The sequence below is a fragment of the Phocoena sinus genome, chromosome 15, assembly GCF_008692025.1.
Source record: "Phocoena sinus isolate mPhoSin1 chromosome 15, mPhoSin1.pri, whole genome shotgun sequence".
NCBI lineage: Eukaryota > Metazoa > Chordata > Mammalia > Artiodactyla > Phocoenidae > Phocoena > Phocoena sinus.
The window spans coordinates 86134678-86154105 of NC_045777.1; the positions used below are offsets into that span (position 1 = coordinate 86134678).

The 19428-nt window shown below is 45.5% G+C and overlaps 1 protein-coding gene across 7 annotated transcripts in view; it reads left to right on the forward strand.

Moving 5' to 3' along the window:
- The window catches only part of CARD11 (caspase recruitment domain family member 11), a 110063-nt gene that overhangs the window by 60626 nt on the left and 30009 nt on the right, over nt 1–19428 (forward strand). For all 7 annotated transcript variants that reach the window (XR_004345708.1, XM_032604524.1, XM_032604523.1 and 4 more), the window contains 2 exons: nt 9820–9941; nt 18374–18586. Coding sequence is in view for 6 of the 7 variants with exons in the window: in XM_032604524.1 (XP_032460415.1) it covers nt 9935–9941; nt 18374–18586 (220 nt within the window). In the remaining variant the exon portion in view is untranslated. The remainder of the gene's footprint in view (nt 1–9819; nt 9942–18373; nt 18587–19428) is intronic.

Below are 19428 nucleotides of genomic sequence, written 5' to 3' on the forward strand. Positions count from 1 at the left end.
TTTTTCTCTAAAATCTGTTTGGCGTGGAGATAATTATACAGAGACTTCTCTCCATCTTGAGTTGGCCACGGGCTTCCGAAAGGGTGGACCAAGTGATAATTGATTAAGTGCCTCCCTGTGTGCACTGCAGCAACCCTAAGATGTAGGTGCTCCCTATCCAATTTTACAGAACGATAAATGGGGGCTCAGAGAGGTTAAGCAACGTGCTCGAGGCACACAGCTGAAAAATGGCAGAATCTAGGACCATATCCTTTCCTCTAGAACACAGGGAGGCAGAAGCTGCTGGTTTTCTCTCTTGAGGCAAAGATTTTTTGGTTTGATTCTTTTCGATTCGAGTAGAATTCCTACAGTCATTCTCCCACGGCCCCCATCTTTTTTTTTCACGGGGAAGTGGGGAAATCCATGTCACTTCCCACCCACAAACACCATGTATCTTAACCTCTGGAGGGCAGGAGTTACATCTTGTTGGAGGGGGGGCGGGGGGGTGCTTCACTTGGAACCTCAGTCCCCCAGCTCTCTAAGCCGACAGCGGCAGGAGTCTTCCTAGAATCACTCTCCCCCAGCCTTCACCACCTCCCGCTTTCTTTTCTTCTGCTGCCTGGAAATCTGCCCCGGGGACTGTGGTCTGAGAAAGTACAGTTCTGACCTCAAGCCTTGCACACCTCGGGGTGTTCACAGAAGTCTGAGATCTACATAAAAGCCTGGTCTGCTGCTTCCTGCACCGGCGTTTTGACCGGCCCCAAAGGCTTTTCTAGAAAGAGGCTCTGGCAGCCCCCGTGCAGCCCGGGAAAGCCAGAGCCTCAGGCCTCCTCCTTGGCTTCCCTGCTGCGGCCGGGGTGACCTCCCTGATTTCAGCAGTTGGTATTCTCCCCGGATGGTGATGGGAGAATCAGAAACACCCCACCCTCCAACGACCACCCTGTGCCCACATAAGAAAACCTGGAATGTGCCTTTTTCTAGATATTAGCCTAGTTGACTGAAGTCATTGACACCATTGTGTTCAAACACATGGAAATGTGTTTAGGAGTATTACTGCGTTTACCTGTCCCCGTGACATTTCAAAAAATAGACGGCCCCACGACTAGAAATGCATTTTAAATTGATCGCCATATCGGCCCTAAGTAGGTTTTCAGTGTGTCTTATAAACGCAGAAGGGAGAGAGCTGTGCTTGTTCTGTGTTCAGCCTGCTCGCCCCGAGGCCTCAAAGGATGCAGCTCTGGGCCCTGGAGATAACTCCGTCTGAGCTGCGGGGTGGGTAACTCGACTGACTTGCATTCCCCAGCCCTCCCCCAGCGCGCTGTACTGTGCCTCTGATTTGCATTCTCAGAGCTAAGGCTCACCTTTAAAATAAGGGCCACGCCAGGCTGTGGTCCAGGCCCCTCATCCTTTTTTCCCTTCTCCACCAGTCACTGCTCCCACCTTTCTCTCACCTCTTCTTCCGATGAATCTGCGAGGCTCTCTTACCTTTGTTCCTTCAAGTTTCTTTCTCTGCCTCCTTTGCTCTGCTCTGAACATCCCTAAGTGTGTCACTTGTGTCTTATCCTCACTTGTCCTTTTCTTTTTTTTTCTCCTGAACCTTCTCATAGTCTCTTTCTTTTTCTTACGCTTCTGTCATTCTCTGCTGGTAATGCTTGTTGAATTCAGTGGACGGATGGGTGGATGCGTGGATGGGTGGATGGATGGGTGGATGGATGGATGGATGGGTGTGTCGATGGATGGATGGATGGGTGTGTGGATGGATGGATGGGTGGATGGATGTGTGGATGGATGGATGTGTGGATGGATGGGTGTGTGGATGGATGGGTGGGTGGATGGATGGGTGGATGTGTGGATGGGTGGGTGGATGGATGTGTGGATGGATGGGTGTGTGGATGGATGGGTGTGTGGATGGATGGATGGATGGATGTGTGGATGGATGGGTGGATGGATGGCTGAATGAGTGAGGCTCCCACTCTCCTGCTTCAAGTTTACTCTGACGTGTCCTCGTTACCAGACTCTGCAGACATGCCCCCGTAGACGTCCAAAGGCCTTGGGCCCCCGCCTGGTTTCCTCTTTTAACCTTGTCCCAGGCTCCCATGGGATTCCTGTGCAGCCAAGATAAAGGGGGAGGTTTAAGTCTGCACGTGGCTCCCACAGAAACTTCCAGCCCTCATTCTTGGCTGCTGTAAGAGTGGGCTTCGTATTTGATGACGCTGGTGACCTTTCCTACGAAATGCAAGGACCCAACCTTTTCACTTAGAAGATTCTCGGGGCCGCTGGGCTCAGCCCACACTCACGTACCAGCCCCCAGCCTCCCAGGAGCAGGACTTTGCTTGTCAGTGCTCACGTTTAGGGCTGTGCCTGCCCCATGTCCAGTTTTGTCCCTTCCAAACTGCCTCACCCAGACCCCAACCCAGAAAGCAGCTCATGGTTTGCACACACCTCTCCTGTGCTAGAATTTAGCTTAGATGAAGCCAACGGTCTCTCTTTGAAAGCACAGAGGGCTCCAGAATTGGAACCAACTGGTGGTCTCGGTGCCTTGACAGCCCCTGTGGCCAAGGCGGGCTTGCTGACCAGGCCTGGAAGGCACCCGCAGGAGAAAACAGTGTTTCATTACCATCAGGGCTGGCCCGGAGCAAAGCTGCCCTTCCGGGAGTGAGAGAGGTTGACCTCACGCTGGGCTTTGGGTTTGGCCAAGGGGTGTCCAGCCGCGGCTCACGGAGACCATCGGAGCTGTCAGTCTGCTGTGTGCGCAGCTCTGGAATCTAGACGGAGCGAATGCTTGTAAAGAGCCGATGTGATAAATTGATACACATTTCAGAACAATCTAAGTCTGTCATTCCTAATTCTGCTTTTCACAAAAGCTTCTCTGTAGTAGTGGTCGGAAAATGAGAGCTGGAGGGGGAGAGGGGGGAGCAATAACCTTTGGTCATGCAAGAGGTGTACGCCCTTCCAAACCTCTCTGCCCTGATGGGTGCAAGTCAGAAGCCACTACAGGAGATGTCCGGGTATGTGGCAGGGCCTGGGGAGGGGGAGGGCCGGTGTTTGCCATGTCCCCCAACCACCCCCAAATCCTGACTACCCATAGATGCTTCCTCTTTTCCCAAAAGCTATCAAGCTGAGATATATTCATGCCACAGAAGCCATTGGCCCTTTGCCCGGGTCACCTGGAAGTGGATGGGGGGAGCACCTTGAGGAGTGTCAGGTGGCCTGGTGCCCAAGGAGATGGCCCGGGGGTGGTGGGCAGTGCCCTAGGCTGAGGGGCAGGACATGCCTCGGATGACGGCTGAGCAGTTTGGCTGTAACTCGAGTTGGGGGGAGGGTTGCGTGTGGAATAAAGAGGAGTAAAGAGAAGAGATGGATTCCAGTGGATGTGATGGAGGCTGGAGACGTGACCAGAGACTGGCTGAGAACTGAGGGGCACGGCTCCGGATTTGAGGCCGGACCCAGCGGGCGGGATAAATCATCCGGCGTATGCGTTGGACAACGGCGTGGTGTTAGGTAGCACTTCCTGGGCAGCGCCCCATCTCCCTCAGGGTCATGCTGTTTGTTTCTGTCCCCTGCAGGCCTCTGTACGTGGGCAGTACTTAGTCCTTATTGATTGCTTTCTCTGGTTTTGTATCTAGAAAAAAAGGAACAGGATCAAACAGATCAGGAAGTTTCTCAGATTGTAGGGCTTAAGAGTGTGTGGCTGGGACCAGTGTGATTTTCTCCGAAGGCTTAGATCTTGTTTGTAATGTGTATCTGCTGGGATGATTTTTGGCGGCAAGTTATAGAAACAAAATCACAGTTTTATACACACTAGGGTTTTTTATTCTTCTCATGAACCAAGAACTCAAAGGCTAGCTTGGACCCAAAGTCCGTGAAGCGTCCTATGGAGCCGTACTTAGAGTGTGGACTTTGTCCTCATGCTCACAGGAGTGCTGCCCTTCCTCCAGGCATCGCGTCCACATTCCACGTAGGAAGACAGAGACAAACTAAAGGTGCTTCTCACGCTTCTCACCCGATTCCTCCTCCTCTACAGACCCTTCCTAGATGTCTCACCCAGATACTTCCACTTACATCTCATTGGCCAGAATTGTGTCACACACCCACAATTCTAGCTGCAAGGGAGGCTAGAAATACGGTTGTGGTTTTTTTTTGTTTGTTTGTTTGTTTTTAAGGGGGTACAGTAATGCTGCAAACAGAATTGGGGCTCTGTTGATAAGTAAGAGAGAATGGCTGTTGGGTCTGCAGCTGTCAGTGTGTGCCACTACACTGTGAATTTAAAGTGATAATTGCTGCTTTCAAAATATGTATCAGCGAAGCTCTCCTGATTGCTATACACATGTTAATTCATGGAAAATATTATCGTCTCAATATTTCAGTTGAATGAGCTGAGCTAGACAGAGGTTAAAAAGTTAACCGGGATGCCAGAGAAGAATTTTGCAGGAGGAATTTTCTGGCTGCTTCTCTAAGTGCCCTTTTCGTAGGAATGAAACGGGTTGTAGGGCAGGAGACACACAGGAAGGGCTGCATCTGGTTCTTTCCCACTAAGCTTTCGTTTCAGAGCTGTAAACACAGTAGACATTGGTGGTGTGTACCGGTGTCTCCGCATCCTTCTCAATAATCTTTCACCCGTTTTTATGCCAGAAGTCCTTTCGATTAAGCGGAGGTTTCATTGGAATAATTAAACCCTCCACCTCAGGCCTCTCACTCCAATCATCCAGGCAGATCAATTAACCAGAGACGCATTTATCTAACTGATGGTTGACCCCCTTCTCGTTCCGGAGCTTTTGCGCTGGGGCAGCCCGCGGAGAGGAGAGATGTCTGTCCCACGGAGACAGCTCATTTCCAAAGGGCTTGGCACTCCCTGGATCTGAAGTCATTGCAGCCTCCTTGTTTATTTCATTCAGGTTCTGACTTTTATTTATTCACCCAACAAATATATATTGAGCACCTCCTAAGAGTCAGGCCCCATGCTGAATGTTACCAGGGAGGCGGGAGTGAGGGGGGGATGGAAAGATGAAGCAGACATGTGACAGGTAGCTGAACCCCTCTGAACCCATTTCCTCTTCCATAAGTTGGGGATTGTAGTGGTATCTACCTCATAGGGTTGTTGTAGTAAACGAGATAATCCACATGGAGCATTTAGCCCAGTGTCTGCTTATAGCAACTACCAGGTCCCTTTTCCTAGATGGCTATTAGAGGATATGCTCCTGCAAAATGAGGGAATAAAGCAAAAGAAGAGAAAGATATGGAGCCCAGGAAGCGAGGAATCTGATTAGTTAGGTTAGATGCTGTGCTTCATCGGTGTGAGGTGTGATGATGGCGAGTTTTGGACCCGGTGATGCTGAGTCGGTGGGGGTTGAGTTGGAATCTCTGCTCTGCCACTTAGTGGCTGTGGTATCTCACCCTGTTATTTAACTCTCTGATCTGACCTCCTCGTCATAAAGTGGGAATCCTAAAACCGACCTTATCAGGCTCCTGTGAGTGTTAAGCGAGGCGGCATCTGTGACGTGCCCAGCACATAGTCAGCGCTTCTGGTTTATGAAGGGGTGAGCTGACAAGTGTTACAAAAAGCAGACTATAGTACGTGTTCAGAGAATGGAGGTAACTGATTGATTCTTTATACTGAAATGCCTTAAATGGTTCCAACTATTGACATAGGTAATTTTTTTTTACCATGATAATACATAACGTCATGCAGAGATAAAAAGTAAAGTAGGCTTGTCATGAAAAACGTCCATCCCCAGCCCTGATCCCCAGAGGCAGCTACTTCTCTTTTTCTCCATGTCGTTTTCTTCTGTTATCTACCTCCTTATTTCTAAATAATATGCTTATGTTGCTATTTATCAATATGTCGGTTTTAAGACATTATTGACACGCCTTTAGGTGGATGATAATTTAGCTCCCTTTTCCTAGTTCCCCACTCCATGCACTTCGACGCCCGCCCTCCGCCATCATCTCCGTACATTTAGATCAGTTTTACCTGTTACATTATCGTGACCAGGTAAATATTGTTCGTGTTGAAGCAAGTTGTATGCTGAGATCATGTTTCCTTTCCTATCTTTTTGTTTTTTCCAAAGTTAATATCGCCTCTCTTTTTTTTCACTTGCTGAGGTTTTTTTAATGTACCTATCCTCAATTTTTTCTTTCTGACTCTCAGACCTGTCATTTGCCTAATAATAATATTTCCTAAATTATGAAATATAGCAGATAATGGTTCATTATTTTCCCCCTGGCTGTCTGCATCTAGTGGGCCCTCCATGATCCTGCCAGAATCTTGGCCAGCTGCTTTTTACTGCATCCCTGTCATCTTCCCTTGCTCCATCCCTGCAGCTTCCCTTGCTGCTCTGTTTCCTGGCCTTCACACCTTCTTCTTTATCATTTTATTCCCTCATTTTACTGGAGCATAGCCTGCAGTAGCTTCCTAAGAAAGGGTGCGTGGGATCTAAATGTTTAGAGTCCTCACCTTTCTGAAAATAGCATCATTCTCTTTTCACAGGTAATAGTCTGGGTAGGTATAGGATCCTAGGTTTAGAGGTATCTTCCATTGGAAATGTGAAGGCATCACCCAGCTTCCAGCATTACTGTCGAAAGATCTGATGCCAAACTTACTTCTAGTCCTTTGCACATGACCTAATGCTTTCTCCCAGGAGGATTTTAGGGTCTCCTCTTATCCCCTGGTGCCCTGAAATTTCAGAATGATATTCTGAGGTTATTTTCCACTGAGTGTACTGAGCACTTAAAGGACCCTTTAAAACTGAAGACTCGGGACTTTTCCTGGTGGCACAGTGAATAAGACTCGGCGCTCCCAATGCAGGGGGCCCGGTTTCGATCCCCGGTCAGGGAACTAGATCCCACGTGCATGCCACAACTAAGAGTTCACATGCCACAACTAAGGAGCCCTGGAGCCTCAACTACGGAGCCCACGCGCTACAACTAAGGAGCCCGCCTGCCGCAACTAAGACCTGGTGCAACTAAATAAATATTTTTAAAAATAATAATAATAAATAAAAAATAAATAAAACTGAAGACTCATGGTTTTTTTTTTTGTTTTTTTTTTTTAAGACTCATGTTTTTACATTTGGAGAATCCTCTAATACTATTTTCTCTGATAATTTCATCCTATAATTGATATTGTATCCCCACGAGATATACAGGAAAGGAAGCATAATTTCTGCATGATTTCTATTTATTGGATATTAGACCTTCTAAACTGACTTCATTTCCCTCCTTTCTTATTTTCCTTCTGTTAACTTTTTGTTAACTTTCGGGGCGATTTCCTCAACTTTATCTTCCAAACTTTCTATCGATTATAAACTTTGGCTACTTTATTTTAATCATGAAGAACTCTTTCTTGTCCTTTGCTCCCTTGTCAAAGCACCCTACTATTGTTTTATGACTGCAATATCTTATCTAATCTCTTCATGGATTTTAATTATTGGATTGTGTTTTTTCCGTTTTCTCTTAACGCACTGTCCGCTTTCTGCCGTTTCCCTGTATCAGTTTGTCTATTTCGATCTCTTCCTTTCATGTGGGGACTCCGCTTAAACCTTAAGTGCCCCTTGCCTCTCTGTTTATTCTTATGTGGGAGGGAACAAAAACTGTGCATGCAAGTTCTGCTTGCACAATGGGCTTCCCTGGAGTGAGAATAATCCCTGGCTGACTGTGCTTGAATAACACCAATGACGGGGAGCTCATAACTCACCAAGCAATTGACTCCTCTTTTGAGAAGCAGGAGTTATTCCTTTGAACCCTGAGCCAATATCTGGCATCTTAGAACTTGGTTTTAGTTCTGTCTTAAGTTTGTGTGATAGAGTGATATTTCAGGGAGATTTTGTACATACACTTTCTGGTTAGAGTCATTTAAAAGGTAAAGTTTTTTTAAAAAAGGCAATTCTAGGGGCTGTATGGGAGTGATTAAGTCCAAATCCAGCCTTCCATGCCAATCATATGACTTGGAACCTCTCCCAGGTTTGATTTTCTTGGCTATACTGTGGTGATGACGGTGATGATGATGGTGGTGGTGGTGATAAAACCACCTGTCTCAAAGAGTTCTTGAGCAGTTAGGCTTAGCCAAGTGCCTGGCAGAATAAGTCGTCTATAAACACAGGGATGATGTTTCCACCAGTTGAATGTCATTCCTATGAGTTAATCGCTCAGGAGATGTAGCCGATACGTTTGCCCCGACCTTAGGACCAAGTTTTCGAGGGTGAACTCAAAATTCAAAGGGCAGAAATAGAAAGTTCAGCCTCATTACTGGGTGTCTTGTGCCTCAGTTTCCCCAAACTACATTGACACATCATCGGATAGTACAAACCTGCTTTCCCTTTCCTGCAATTAAAACCTCTCCTACTATGAATTTTCTTAAAGCTTTTTCTTCTGATTATAAAAGAGGAAAAATGCAAATGCATACTTCTTTGTTTAATGCAAATACAGAGAAGTATCATTTCCCTGGGCCTCCCTGGGCCTTGGTTTGTTGGGCTGAGGACGGCCCTGCCGATCTTGGCTAGGGCACCTGGCCTGCCCATAGATCTCCTGCTCCCCCAGCCCTCGCCCGGGGCCCCACAGCCGAGGAGACCAAGGAGACAGCGTCCTCCAGAGAAGCATGTCGCCGCCACCTCCCCGGGGCTGAGGGTCTGAGACAGCTGACTCCGATCCAAGCTGACACCCGACAAGAAGAGCTGCTGTCAGCCCTGGGAGATCTGGTGTCATCTATGATTAATCCTCAAAGCCAAAACCCAACAAGTTTCTGATTAAACGATGGCATCCCAGGGTCCCCGTCACCCCTGAGTGGAGCTGTGGGTTTGGAGCAGCCGTCTGGAGCCCCTGCCAAGGGACCCTGGCAGCTGTCAAGACAGGTGTCGGGGGCTTCCCTGGTGGCGCAGTGGTTAAGAATCTGCCTGCCAATGCAGGGCACATGGGTTCAAGCCCTGGTCCGGGAAGATCCCACACGCCGCAGAGCAACTAAGCACATGCACCACAACTACCGAGCCTGCACTCTAGAGCCCATGAGCCACAACTACTGAGCCCCCGAGTCACAACTACTGAAGCCCACACACCTAGAGCCCGTGCACCGCAACGAAGAGTAGCCCCCACTCGCTGCAACTAGAGAAAGCCCCACACAGCAACGAAGACCCAACGCAGCCAAAAATAATAAATAAATAAATAAAATTGCCATCTCTCAAACCACTAAAAAAAAAAGACCGGTGTCGGCCCCTCCTGACCTCAGGGTCTGTGCCTCCCCCCCCCCCCCGCCCCCTCCTCTACCACGCTTTCTTCAGGAGAGCCGGCCCTTTCCCTCAAAACCCACAGTCCCAGCTGGGCTCCTGGAGGGACTGGCTGGGCATGACGGCCTTGCCAGTCACCGTAAGAAACGCCACCCTGGGGAAGTGACGGCATGTTCCTGCCCAAAACCACGGCGAGCAGAGCTGAGACGTCACTCACAGTGAAGGGAACGCTTCTGGACTCAGGAGTGTGGTTTACTGCTTTTGACCTGATGAATTACTAGCTGATTAGAACCTCTACACTCTGCAAATGCTTCTATCAAAGACTTCTAACGAGCTTCCACCCGGCCAGGAGCAGCCCCACAGTTACCATGTGGCCTTCTCTCCACTCCCAGAGTCTTGGGACCTGGGGCCAGTGGCCTTCCCGGCTGTCCATCAGTGGGAACAAAAGCCCTTCTCCCCCAGCAGCTCCAGGCCGTAGTCCACTGCGTCCCCATCACCTGAAGAGATGGCGGGCCCTGGGATTGTGTGGCCTTTGCTTCCAAAGCAGCGGGCCCCTTCGCTGCTTGAATGGTTCTGTCTCCAACCTGTGGCCTTGTTTCAAGTCATATTATCTTTCCTCTTACAGATCCTGCCCATCAGACCTCCACATCCGGAAGGAAACTGGCTCAGGGAAGGACCAGCCCCAGCCAGAAGGAGTAAAAGGAATAAAAGTCACCTCCTGTCCATTGGGCGCCGACTCTATGCCAGGTACTTCACGTGTGTCTCCTTTATGTAAAATAAATAGAAAGCGAGGTTACCTGAGACTTGCCAGGGGAGCGGGGAGGGGAGGGTTCCAGGCCGAGGGAGGTGCAGGAAGCAGGTTCTGAGCGAGCGGGCAGCTGGTGGAGAATCAGAGACCGTCAGGCGAGGTGCGACCGTGGGGGCTGGTGGGGGCCACCCTCAGCTCGGAGGTCAAGACAGAGATACTGAACTGTATCATAGCAACAGCTGGGGCCACACCGTCCATGTTTCCAACGAATGGCGGAGGGACGTGAGACCAGCAGCTGCCATGGAGTTTGTCCACCGGCAGGTGGTCTCCTTGAGCCTGTAAGAACTTGAGCAAAATAGCCCTTCCTGCAGAATGTGGCCCAGGAGGCTTGAACTTGCTTTTTCTGGCTGTGTGTAGAAAGACAGATGTGGTCTAGGGTTTGACTCAAGACCAAGCCAGACCCTGCTGAGGGTACTGTCCGAGTTGCCATCATCTCTGGCTACAGTTGAGAGGAGGGAGGACCGTCCAGCCCGATAGGCTGTTAAAGCTCAGGGCCTCGGTGTCTAAGAGCGTGTTTCCGAGCTGACGTTTCATCCAGGTTCCTCCAGGTGATGGGGCCGAGTCAGGCTGAGTTACAGGGAAGCGTTTGAGAAGAGAAATCCATTTGAAATTGTGGTCAAGGTGGGTTTTTTTTCTTTTGAGCCTAGCTACACTATCCAAAGTTCCTGCCCATGAAATATTTCGTACGTTTTTATACACACACACACGTACATAAAAATGTGTACGTGTATCAGTGAAACAAAGAACAGTAAAATGGACACGCGTGTCCCAGCTGAAGTGGTATTTCCCAGGATCACCCGTGTCACCTATGTGTCCCACCACGTCACAGCCGTCCTGCTGCCCTCACCCTTCCGACGTTTATCAGACCCCTGCTCTTCAGTATAGTTTTGCAGTATATCCTCAACCATACAGCTGAGTTGCGTATGTTTGGGAAATTTCGTGGGCGCTCCCCTATCGCACGTAATCTTTCGCGACTTGCTTTTACACCCAGCCTCACCTGCCCGAGATCCGTCCGTGTTGACGCATGGGCCGTAGGTCTTTGCCCCTGCCCTGCTGTAGGGTATGCCATCGTTGAATACGCACAGTATTTACCCCCTCTACTTGTGTCGGGACGTCTGTAGGGTGTCCAGGTTTTTTGGATACACGGTGCCTCTGTTGAATCTTCATACACGAGTCTCCATCTCAAATTAATGGGGAGATTCTTGAAGGTCTGTAGCAAGGACCAGACGTCACATGTGGCTAAGGCTTACAGGGCTGGGAAGTAGAGTTATACACCCAGAGAGAGGACTCTTGCCACTTCTCAGGGGCCCTCGGGGTCTCACTGCAGCTCCACCTGGCAGACCAGCTCCCTCCGCCTCCATAGCCTCGACCTGCCTGGGGCTCTGCTTTACTGTGGCCAAGTTCTAGCCTCCACTGTGGCCACCCTGATGCCACCTTCTAGCTAATTCCCCACAGCACATTCACCCGCCCCACTGTCTCTTTGGCCCATAGGAAATTCCCAGGTCAAGGGGTTGGACTAGTGCACCCAGCCTCGGGATTGGTCCTCTTTGGAGCAGGTCAGTCGGCTGTGGCTGGAGGGTTTATTTGGTACAAACAGGATATCAGGGCTGTGGCCATCTGAGGGCGTGGGCAGGAAGGCAGATGTTACATATCGGCACATCTATTTCCCTAGACTTGGCTGTCATCTTTGTTCATTTTTCTTTTTCTCCTTTTTCAAACTATACACATAATACACTGATAGGTGTGTGTGTTGTAAACACTAAAACAGTATAGGTAACGTCCAAGTCCTCCTGGCCAGTAACCTCAGAATTCCTCCCTCTTCTTAGATAGAATCAGTATAATCAGATCCTCTCAAACTTTTCCCCTCCCTCCTTCTTTCCCTCCCCTCCCCTCTCCCTATTTCTCTCTCCCCTTCTCTCTCTTTCACACACACACACACACACACACACACACACACCCCTACCTATATAATTATAGGTATTACGTTACATGAATGAGTTTATACTGTGTTGTGATATTTTTTCTGACACCAAATGTACAGTGTTTTCTTGACACCAAATACGTGTCATTGTTTCACACATCCACCAATTCTCTGACACCAACTGGGTGTCGAGCAATCCAGTTCAATTCTGACACTAACTGTCCAGAGGCAGCAAAGATGCCACAGGCTAAGGGCTCCATCCCGCAAGCCTGCCCCCGCCTCGGATGGTGGCCCCAAACCCAGGGCCACCTGCCCTCTGCCTGAGCAGCTCTAAATCAGGGTCTCCCACAGCCTCCTCGCCAGGTGCAGTAATTTGCTGGAATGGCTCACAGAACTCAGGAAAACACTATACTTATTATAACAGTTGATTTTAAAGGATACAAATGAAAACACATATGAGGAGGTCCGGAAGGGTCCCGAGCACAGGAGCCTCTGTTCCCATGGAGTTGAGATGAGCCACTCGCCCAGCATGTGCTTGCATTCAGAAACTTGGAAGCTCTTTGCCCCCCATCATTGAGGGATTTTCATCAAGGTGCTATCACGTGTGTGATTGATTAAATCATTCTCAGTTGGTGATTGAGTTCAATCTTTAGCCTCGCTCACCTCCCCTGAGGCAGGAATGTGGGGCTGAAAGTTACAACCTTCTAATCACCTGCCTGGTTCTTCTGGCGGTCAGCTCCCATCCTAAAGCTACTAGGGGCCCCTTACCCAAGAGTTATCTTGTTACCATACAAAAAGCATTCACACTCTTTTCACTCTGTGCTGGGAACCAGGGGCAAAGACCAAATATATATTTTAATTATACCACATGTATGTGTGTACATATTTACTTTTATATATATATTTTTAACATCTTTATTGGAGTATAATTGGTTTTCAATGGTGTGTTTGTTTCTGCTTTATAACAAAGTGAATCAGCTATACATATACATATATCCCCATATCTCTTCCCTCTTGCGTCTCCCTCCCTCCCTTTAGTTTTTTAAATAAACGATGTCTTGGGATCTTTTTATGTCACCACGTACTTTCAAAATGTTATTCTATAGTGCAGAAGGATCATGGAGTATCTCCTGAAGAATGTTTGGATTGTGTACATTTTTTTCCTATTATAAATAGTGCTAAATTTTCAAGTAAAAAACTGGGGGGAAATTAAATATCCATTATAGGGAAATGAAGAAATAAATTATGGTATATTCTTGCAATGGAATAATACATTCAACAGTTAAAAATGAATAAACCAATAAAAATTAAGGGATTGCCAGATTAGATTGAAACAACGAGATCACGTGTATTCTATCTACAGGAGAAAAACCTTACATCCAAAGGTACAAAGAGGTTGAAAGTTAAAAGGATAGAAATATAGACTATGCTAAAAAGAATCATAAAAGAGCTAGAGTGGCTTATATCAGACAAAATAGACGTTAAAACAAAAGTGTTACTAGAAATAAAGAAGAGATTTCATAATGATAAAAGTGTCAACCACCAGGAAGTTATAACAATTATAAATATAACCTAACCCAAACAACAGAGCCTCAAAATACATGAAGCAAAAACTGACAGAATTGGGGCTTCCCTGGTGACGCAGTGGTTGAGAGTCCACCTGCCGACGCAGGGGACACGGGTTCGTGCCCCGGTCCAGGAGGATCCCACATGCCGCGGAGCGGCTGGGCCCGTGAGCCATGGCTGCTGGTCTGCACGTCCGGAACGGAACCTATGCTCTGCAACCGGAGAGGCCACGACAGTGAGAGGCCCGCATACCGCAAAAAAAAAAAAAAAAAAAACCTGACAGAATTGAAGGGAGAAATGTAAAATTCAACAATAATAGCTGGATGGAGATTTTTAATACTCTACTTTCAATAATGGATAGAACAATAGACAGAAGATCAACAAGGAAATAGGACATTTGAACTTGGACTTGTCTATGGTACGTGCCACCTAACAGCAGAATACATACTCTTCTCAAGCCCCCGACCTGGAATGTTCTTCATATGCTGGTCCACACAACAAACTTCAGTAAGTTTAAAGGACTGAAGTGATCCAAAGTATGTTTACCAACCACAATGGAATTAAATTAAAAATCAATAACAGAAAGTAATTTGGGAAGTTAACAAATATGGGAAATTAAACATCGCACTTCTGAATAACCAATAGGTCAAGGAAATCACACAAGAAAACAGAATATTTTACTTTGAGACAAACGGAAATGAAAATGCAACATACTGAAACTTAAGTGGTGTCACTAAAGCAGTGCTCAGAAGGGAATTTATAGCTATAAATGTTAATACTTTTAAAAGATCTCAAATCGGTAACCTAACCTTCCACTTTATGAAACTAGAAAAAGAAGAGCAAACGAAAACTGAAGCAAGCATAAGAAAGGAAGTACTACTATTAGGACAAAAGTAAATGAGTTAGAGGAGAGAAGAGCAATCGAGAAAATGAATGAAACCAAAAGTTGGTTCTTTGAAATTTCAACAAAATTGACAAACGCTTAGCTAGACTGACCAAGAGAAGAAGAGAGATGATCCAAAATACTAGAATCAGAAATAAAAGAAGGGACATTACTACCAACCTTACGGAAATAAAAGGCAAAATAAAAGCAAAGGAATAATGTGAAGTTTCTAATAAATTCGGTTACTTACATGAAACGGACAGATTCCTAGAAAGACACAAATTACTGAAACTTACTCAAGAAAAACAGGAACCTACAACAAGTAAAGAATTAGTAATCAAAAACCTACCTACTGGGGCTTCCCTGGTGGCGCAGTGGTTGAGAGTCCACCTGCCGATGCAGGGGACACGGCTTCGTGCCCCGGTCCGGGAGGATCCCACATGCCGCGGAGCGGCTGGGCCCGTGAGCCATGGCCGCCGAGCCTGCGCGTCCGCAGCCTGTGCTCCGCAACGGGAGGGGCCACAACAGTGAGAGGCCCGTGTACCGTAAAAAAACAAAAAAAAAAACCGTAAAAAAACAAACAAACAAACCTACCTACCAAGAAAAGCCTTCCTTGGTGACCTCTACCAAACAAAAGACAAAAGTATGCCAATTCTTCATAAACTCTCCAAAAAAGTAGAAGAGGAAGAAACACTTCCCAATTTATTCTATGAGGAAAAATTTACCCTGATGTCAAAACCAGTCAGACATCACGAGGAAAGAAAACTACTGACTAACATCTCCCATAAGGTATGGATGCCAAAATGCTCAAAAATATACTAGCAAACCAAATCCAATAAGTCCATAACTAACCGGGATTCACAGCAAACCAAATCCAACAAGTCCATAACTAACCGGGATTCACAGCAAACCAAATCCAACAAGTCCATAACTAACCGGGATTCACAGCAAACCAAATCCAACAAGTCCATAACTAACCGGGATTCACAGCAAACCAAATCCAACAAGTCCATAACTAACCGGGATTCACAGCAAGAATGCAAGGTTTGTTTAATACTTGAAAATCAATGTAATATATTAATAGAATCAAAGCTAAAAACTATATGGTAGTTGGATGCAGAAAAAGCATTTGACAAAATTAAACATCCTTTTGTGACAAAAATACTCAGGGAATTTCCTCAGCCTGATAAAGAACGTCTGAAACACACACACACACACTTAACCAGGTAACATCATACTTAACAGTGAAAACTGAATGCTTTTCCCCTGTGATCAAGAACAAGAAAAGGGGGCTTCCCTGGTGGCGCAGTGGTTGGGAGTCCGCCTGCCGATGCAGGGGACACGGGTTCGTGCCCCGGTCCGCGAAGATCCCACGTGCCATGGAGCAGCTGGGCCCGTGGACCCTGGCCGCTGAGCCTGCGCGTCCGGAGCCTGTGCTCTGCAACGGGACAGGCCGCAACAGTGAGAGGCCCACGTACCGCAAAAAAAAAAAAGAACAAGAAAAGGATGTGCATTCTTGCCTCTTCTATGTAACATTGTGTTAGAAGTTCTAGCCTGGGAAATTAGAGGGGGAAAAAAAGAGAAGAAAAGAAAAGAAAAGCCATCCAGATTGAAAAGACAGAAGTAAAGCAGTGTAATTGCAGATGACATTTATATATAGGCAAGTCATATAGAAAACATCCTGTCATAAGGAATCCACTAACAAACTATTAGAACTAATAAATGATTTCAGTAAATCTGCTGGATGGAACAGCAATATACAGAAGTCATTTATTGTACAGCCATATGTTAACAATGAATTTTATTCAACAAATAAGAATGCCGTTCACATTTACAATGCCATCAAAAAGAATTTAAATACTTAGGAATAAATTTAGCAAAGGAAGTGTACACTGAAAACTACAACACATTGCTGAAAGAAATCAAAGAAGATCTAAATTAATAGAAACACATCCCATATTCTTGGAGCATGACACTTAATTGTTAGATAGTAATACCTGTTCAAATTGATCTACATATGCAACAGATTCACTATCAAAATCCCAACTACTTTTTTTTGCAAGTATTGACTAGTTGATCCCTAAAATTCATATGGAATTGCAAGGGGACCGGAATAGCCAAAACAATCTGAAATGGGAAGAGCAAGGTTGGAAGACTCATACTTCCCAATTTCAAAACTTACGGCACATTTACAGTAATGAAGACAGTGTGGTACTGGCATAAGGATAGACATATAGGTCAATGGAATAGAATTGAGAGTCCAGAAATGAACACTCACATTTATGGTAAATTGAGTTTTGACAAGGGTGCCAAGGCCATTCAGTAGGGAAAGAAGAATCTTTTAAACAAATTGTGCTGGAACAACTAAATATCCACATGTTAAAAACAGTTGGACCCTTACCTCACACCATACACAAAAATTCATTCAAAATGCATCATAGGCCTAAATGTGAGAGTTAAAAGTATAAAACTCTTAGGAAAATAAATAGAAGTAAATTTTTATAACCTTGAATTAAGTAATGGTTTCTTAGATGCACACCAAAAGCACAAGTGAAAAAAGAAATTGGACTACATCAAAATTAAAAACTTTTGTGCTACAAATAATAGCTTTAAGAAAGTGAAAAGGTAACCAACAGAATAGGAGAAAACATGTGCAAATCATATATCTGACTTGTATACAGAACACATAAAAATTCCATATTAAAGACAAAGGTCCAATTTAAAAATGGGCAGAGGATTTGAATAGGCATTTCTCATGCACAGATGGCCAATGTGCACATGAAAAGATGCTCAATGTCATTAGTTCGTAGGGAAATACAAATCGAAACCACAGTGAAATACCACTTCCCAGCCATTCAGATGGCTGTACTAAACACGATGGACAAGAATAATTGTTGACAATTAGAACCTCATACATTGCTAGCAGGAATAGATTAGGACCTCATACATTGCTAGCAGGAATGTAAAATGGCGCAGCCACTTTGGGAAACAGTTTAGCAGTTCCTCAAAATGTTAAACATAGAGTTACCTTATGGCTCATCGGTTCCATTTCTGCATATCTGCTCAAGGGAAATAAAAACGTGTACATGAATCTTCATAGTAGCATAATTCGTAATAACCAAATAACCCAAAGTCATCAATGGATGAATAAACAAGATGTGATATATCCATATAATGAAAAAGGATTCCTCAATAAAAAGTACTGAAACATGCTACATACAACATGGATGAACCTTGAAAAGAAGCCAGGCACCAAAGACTACATGTTGTACGATCCCATTTAAGTGAAATGTCCAGAACAGGCGAGTCTACAGAGACAGAAGATAGATTAGTGGTTGCCTAAGGTTGGAGGAGCAGGTATTGGAGGGAAGTGACTACTGAAGGGTATGAAGTTTCTTTGGGGGGGGATGAAAATGTTCTAAAACTAATTGTGCCGATGGTTGTACAACTCTGGGACTGTACTAAGAAGCATTGACCTGTACACTTTTAAAAGGTGAATTGTACGGTACCTGAACTATATCTCAACAAAGCTGTTTTTAAAAATGAATGAATTAGGTCTGTATGTATCAACCTAGATAAATCTCAGCAAATGCAGAGAGGAAAAAGCAAGTTGAAAAAGGAAACAGGAAAGCATATAGTATGATGCCATTTATGTGAAACCGTAAAACAAAAAGTATAGCATATATTGTTTTTGGAAATATAAATTCTTCGTAAGATATAAAAACTTGGAAGGAAAGGATATACTCCAACTACAAAATTCTCCCTCTCTCCCTATAATTTTTGTTTTAATTTTATGGCTTATCCATCCATTGTTTGTGTTTAGTATGTAAAGAAATATACGTCTCTTCCTATCCCTTCCTTTCTCAAATAAAAGGTAGAATATATATGCTTTTCTCTACTGTTTTTTCACTTAACGGTGGATACCGGAGATCTCTCCAAAGTTTATAGAGCTAGTCCAGTGAGGCTGTTCTATTAACCTTGCTGGGGTTTATGTCTAAAAGGAGGGGCGCCAGAGATGGACGACTACATGCAGACACTGAAGGATGAAGAGGATGCCCTGTGGGAGAATGTGGAGTGCAACAGGCACATGCTAAGCCGCTACATCAACCCAGCCAAGCTCACCCCCTACCTGCGCCAGTGCAAGGTCATTGACGAACAAGATGAAGATGAAGTGCTTAATGCTCCCATGCTGCCGTCCAAGATCAACCGGGCAGGTAACCTCAGGAGACAACTTACAGTTAGCTGTAGCAAAATGATGTTTCTCTCAGGCAGGGATGTTTAACTGGAGTCCGTAGACCTCTCCCCCCCCCCGGTCCCCCACCAAACTGTCCACGGGTAGAGAGGGTCTATTAACTTGGTGGGGGGGCAATTACATCTTTATTTTACCAACCTAAGACTTAGCATTCCCTTCAATTATGGATGCAGGTAGGCAACAAATCACGATGATTAGCAATACCTGTGTCTTTGTCAACAGTAAACATTACGGATATCTTCTTATCACATTACAGCTATTACAGATTTCCAAAATATCATTTATACTCATCTTTCCCTTGAAATTACAGTAGTTATTAGACCTGCCAAGAGATTGGCTTATTTGATGCATTAATAAAGAAGCACATTTGTTTACTGAGTCGCAAATTTAATATTTGTTAACGTATCTTATTACGATTGATTCCCTTTGTAATCCAATGCATTTTACCTGTCTGAAAATGTTATTCTGGTAAAGGGTCCATAGGCTTTTCCAGACTGCCTAGGGGTCCATGACACTTTATCACATTCATTAAAGGTAGGTAGTAAGTGTGGTTTGTATACATCTGTGTGTGCATTCACATATATGTTTGTAGCAAAATATGTCTTTGTGTGTAAGCACACGGTCACAATGTAAAATACATCTCTTTCTGTGGTTCACAGTTTAAGAGGGTTGAAACTCACTTGCCCACAGTATGACTGGTGATAAGTAGCTCATATGCTATGACTCTCCTTTGCATACCTGACAAACATCACTAATCCCAGCATGTTTTCCTCCTGAGCCTGGATGTAACTTTAGAATCCGGGC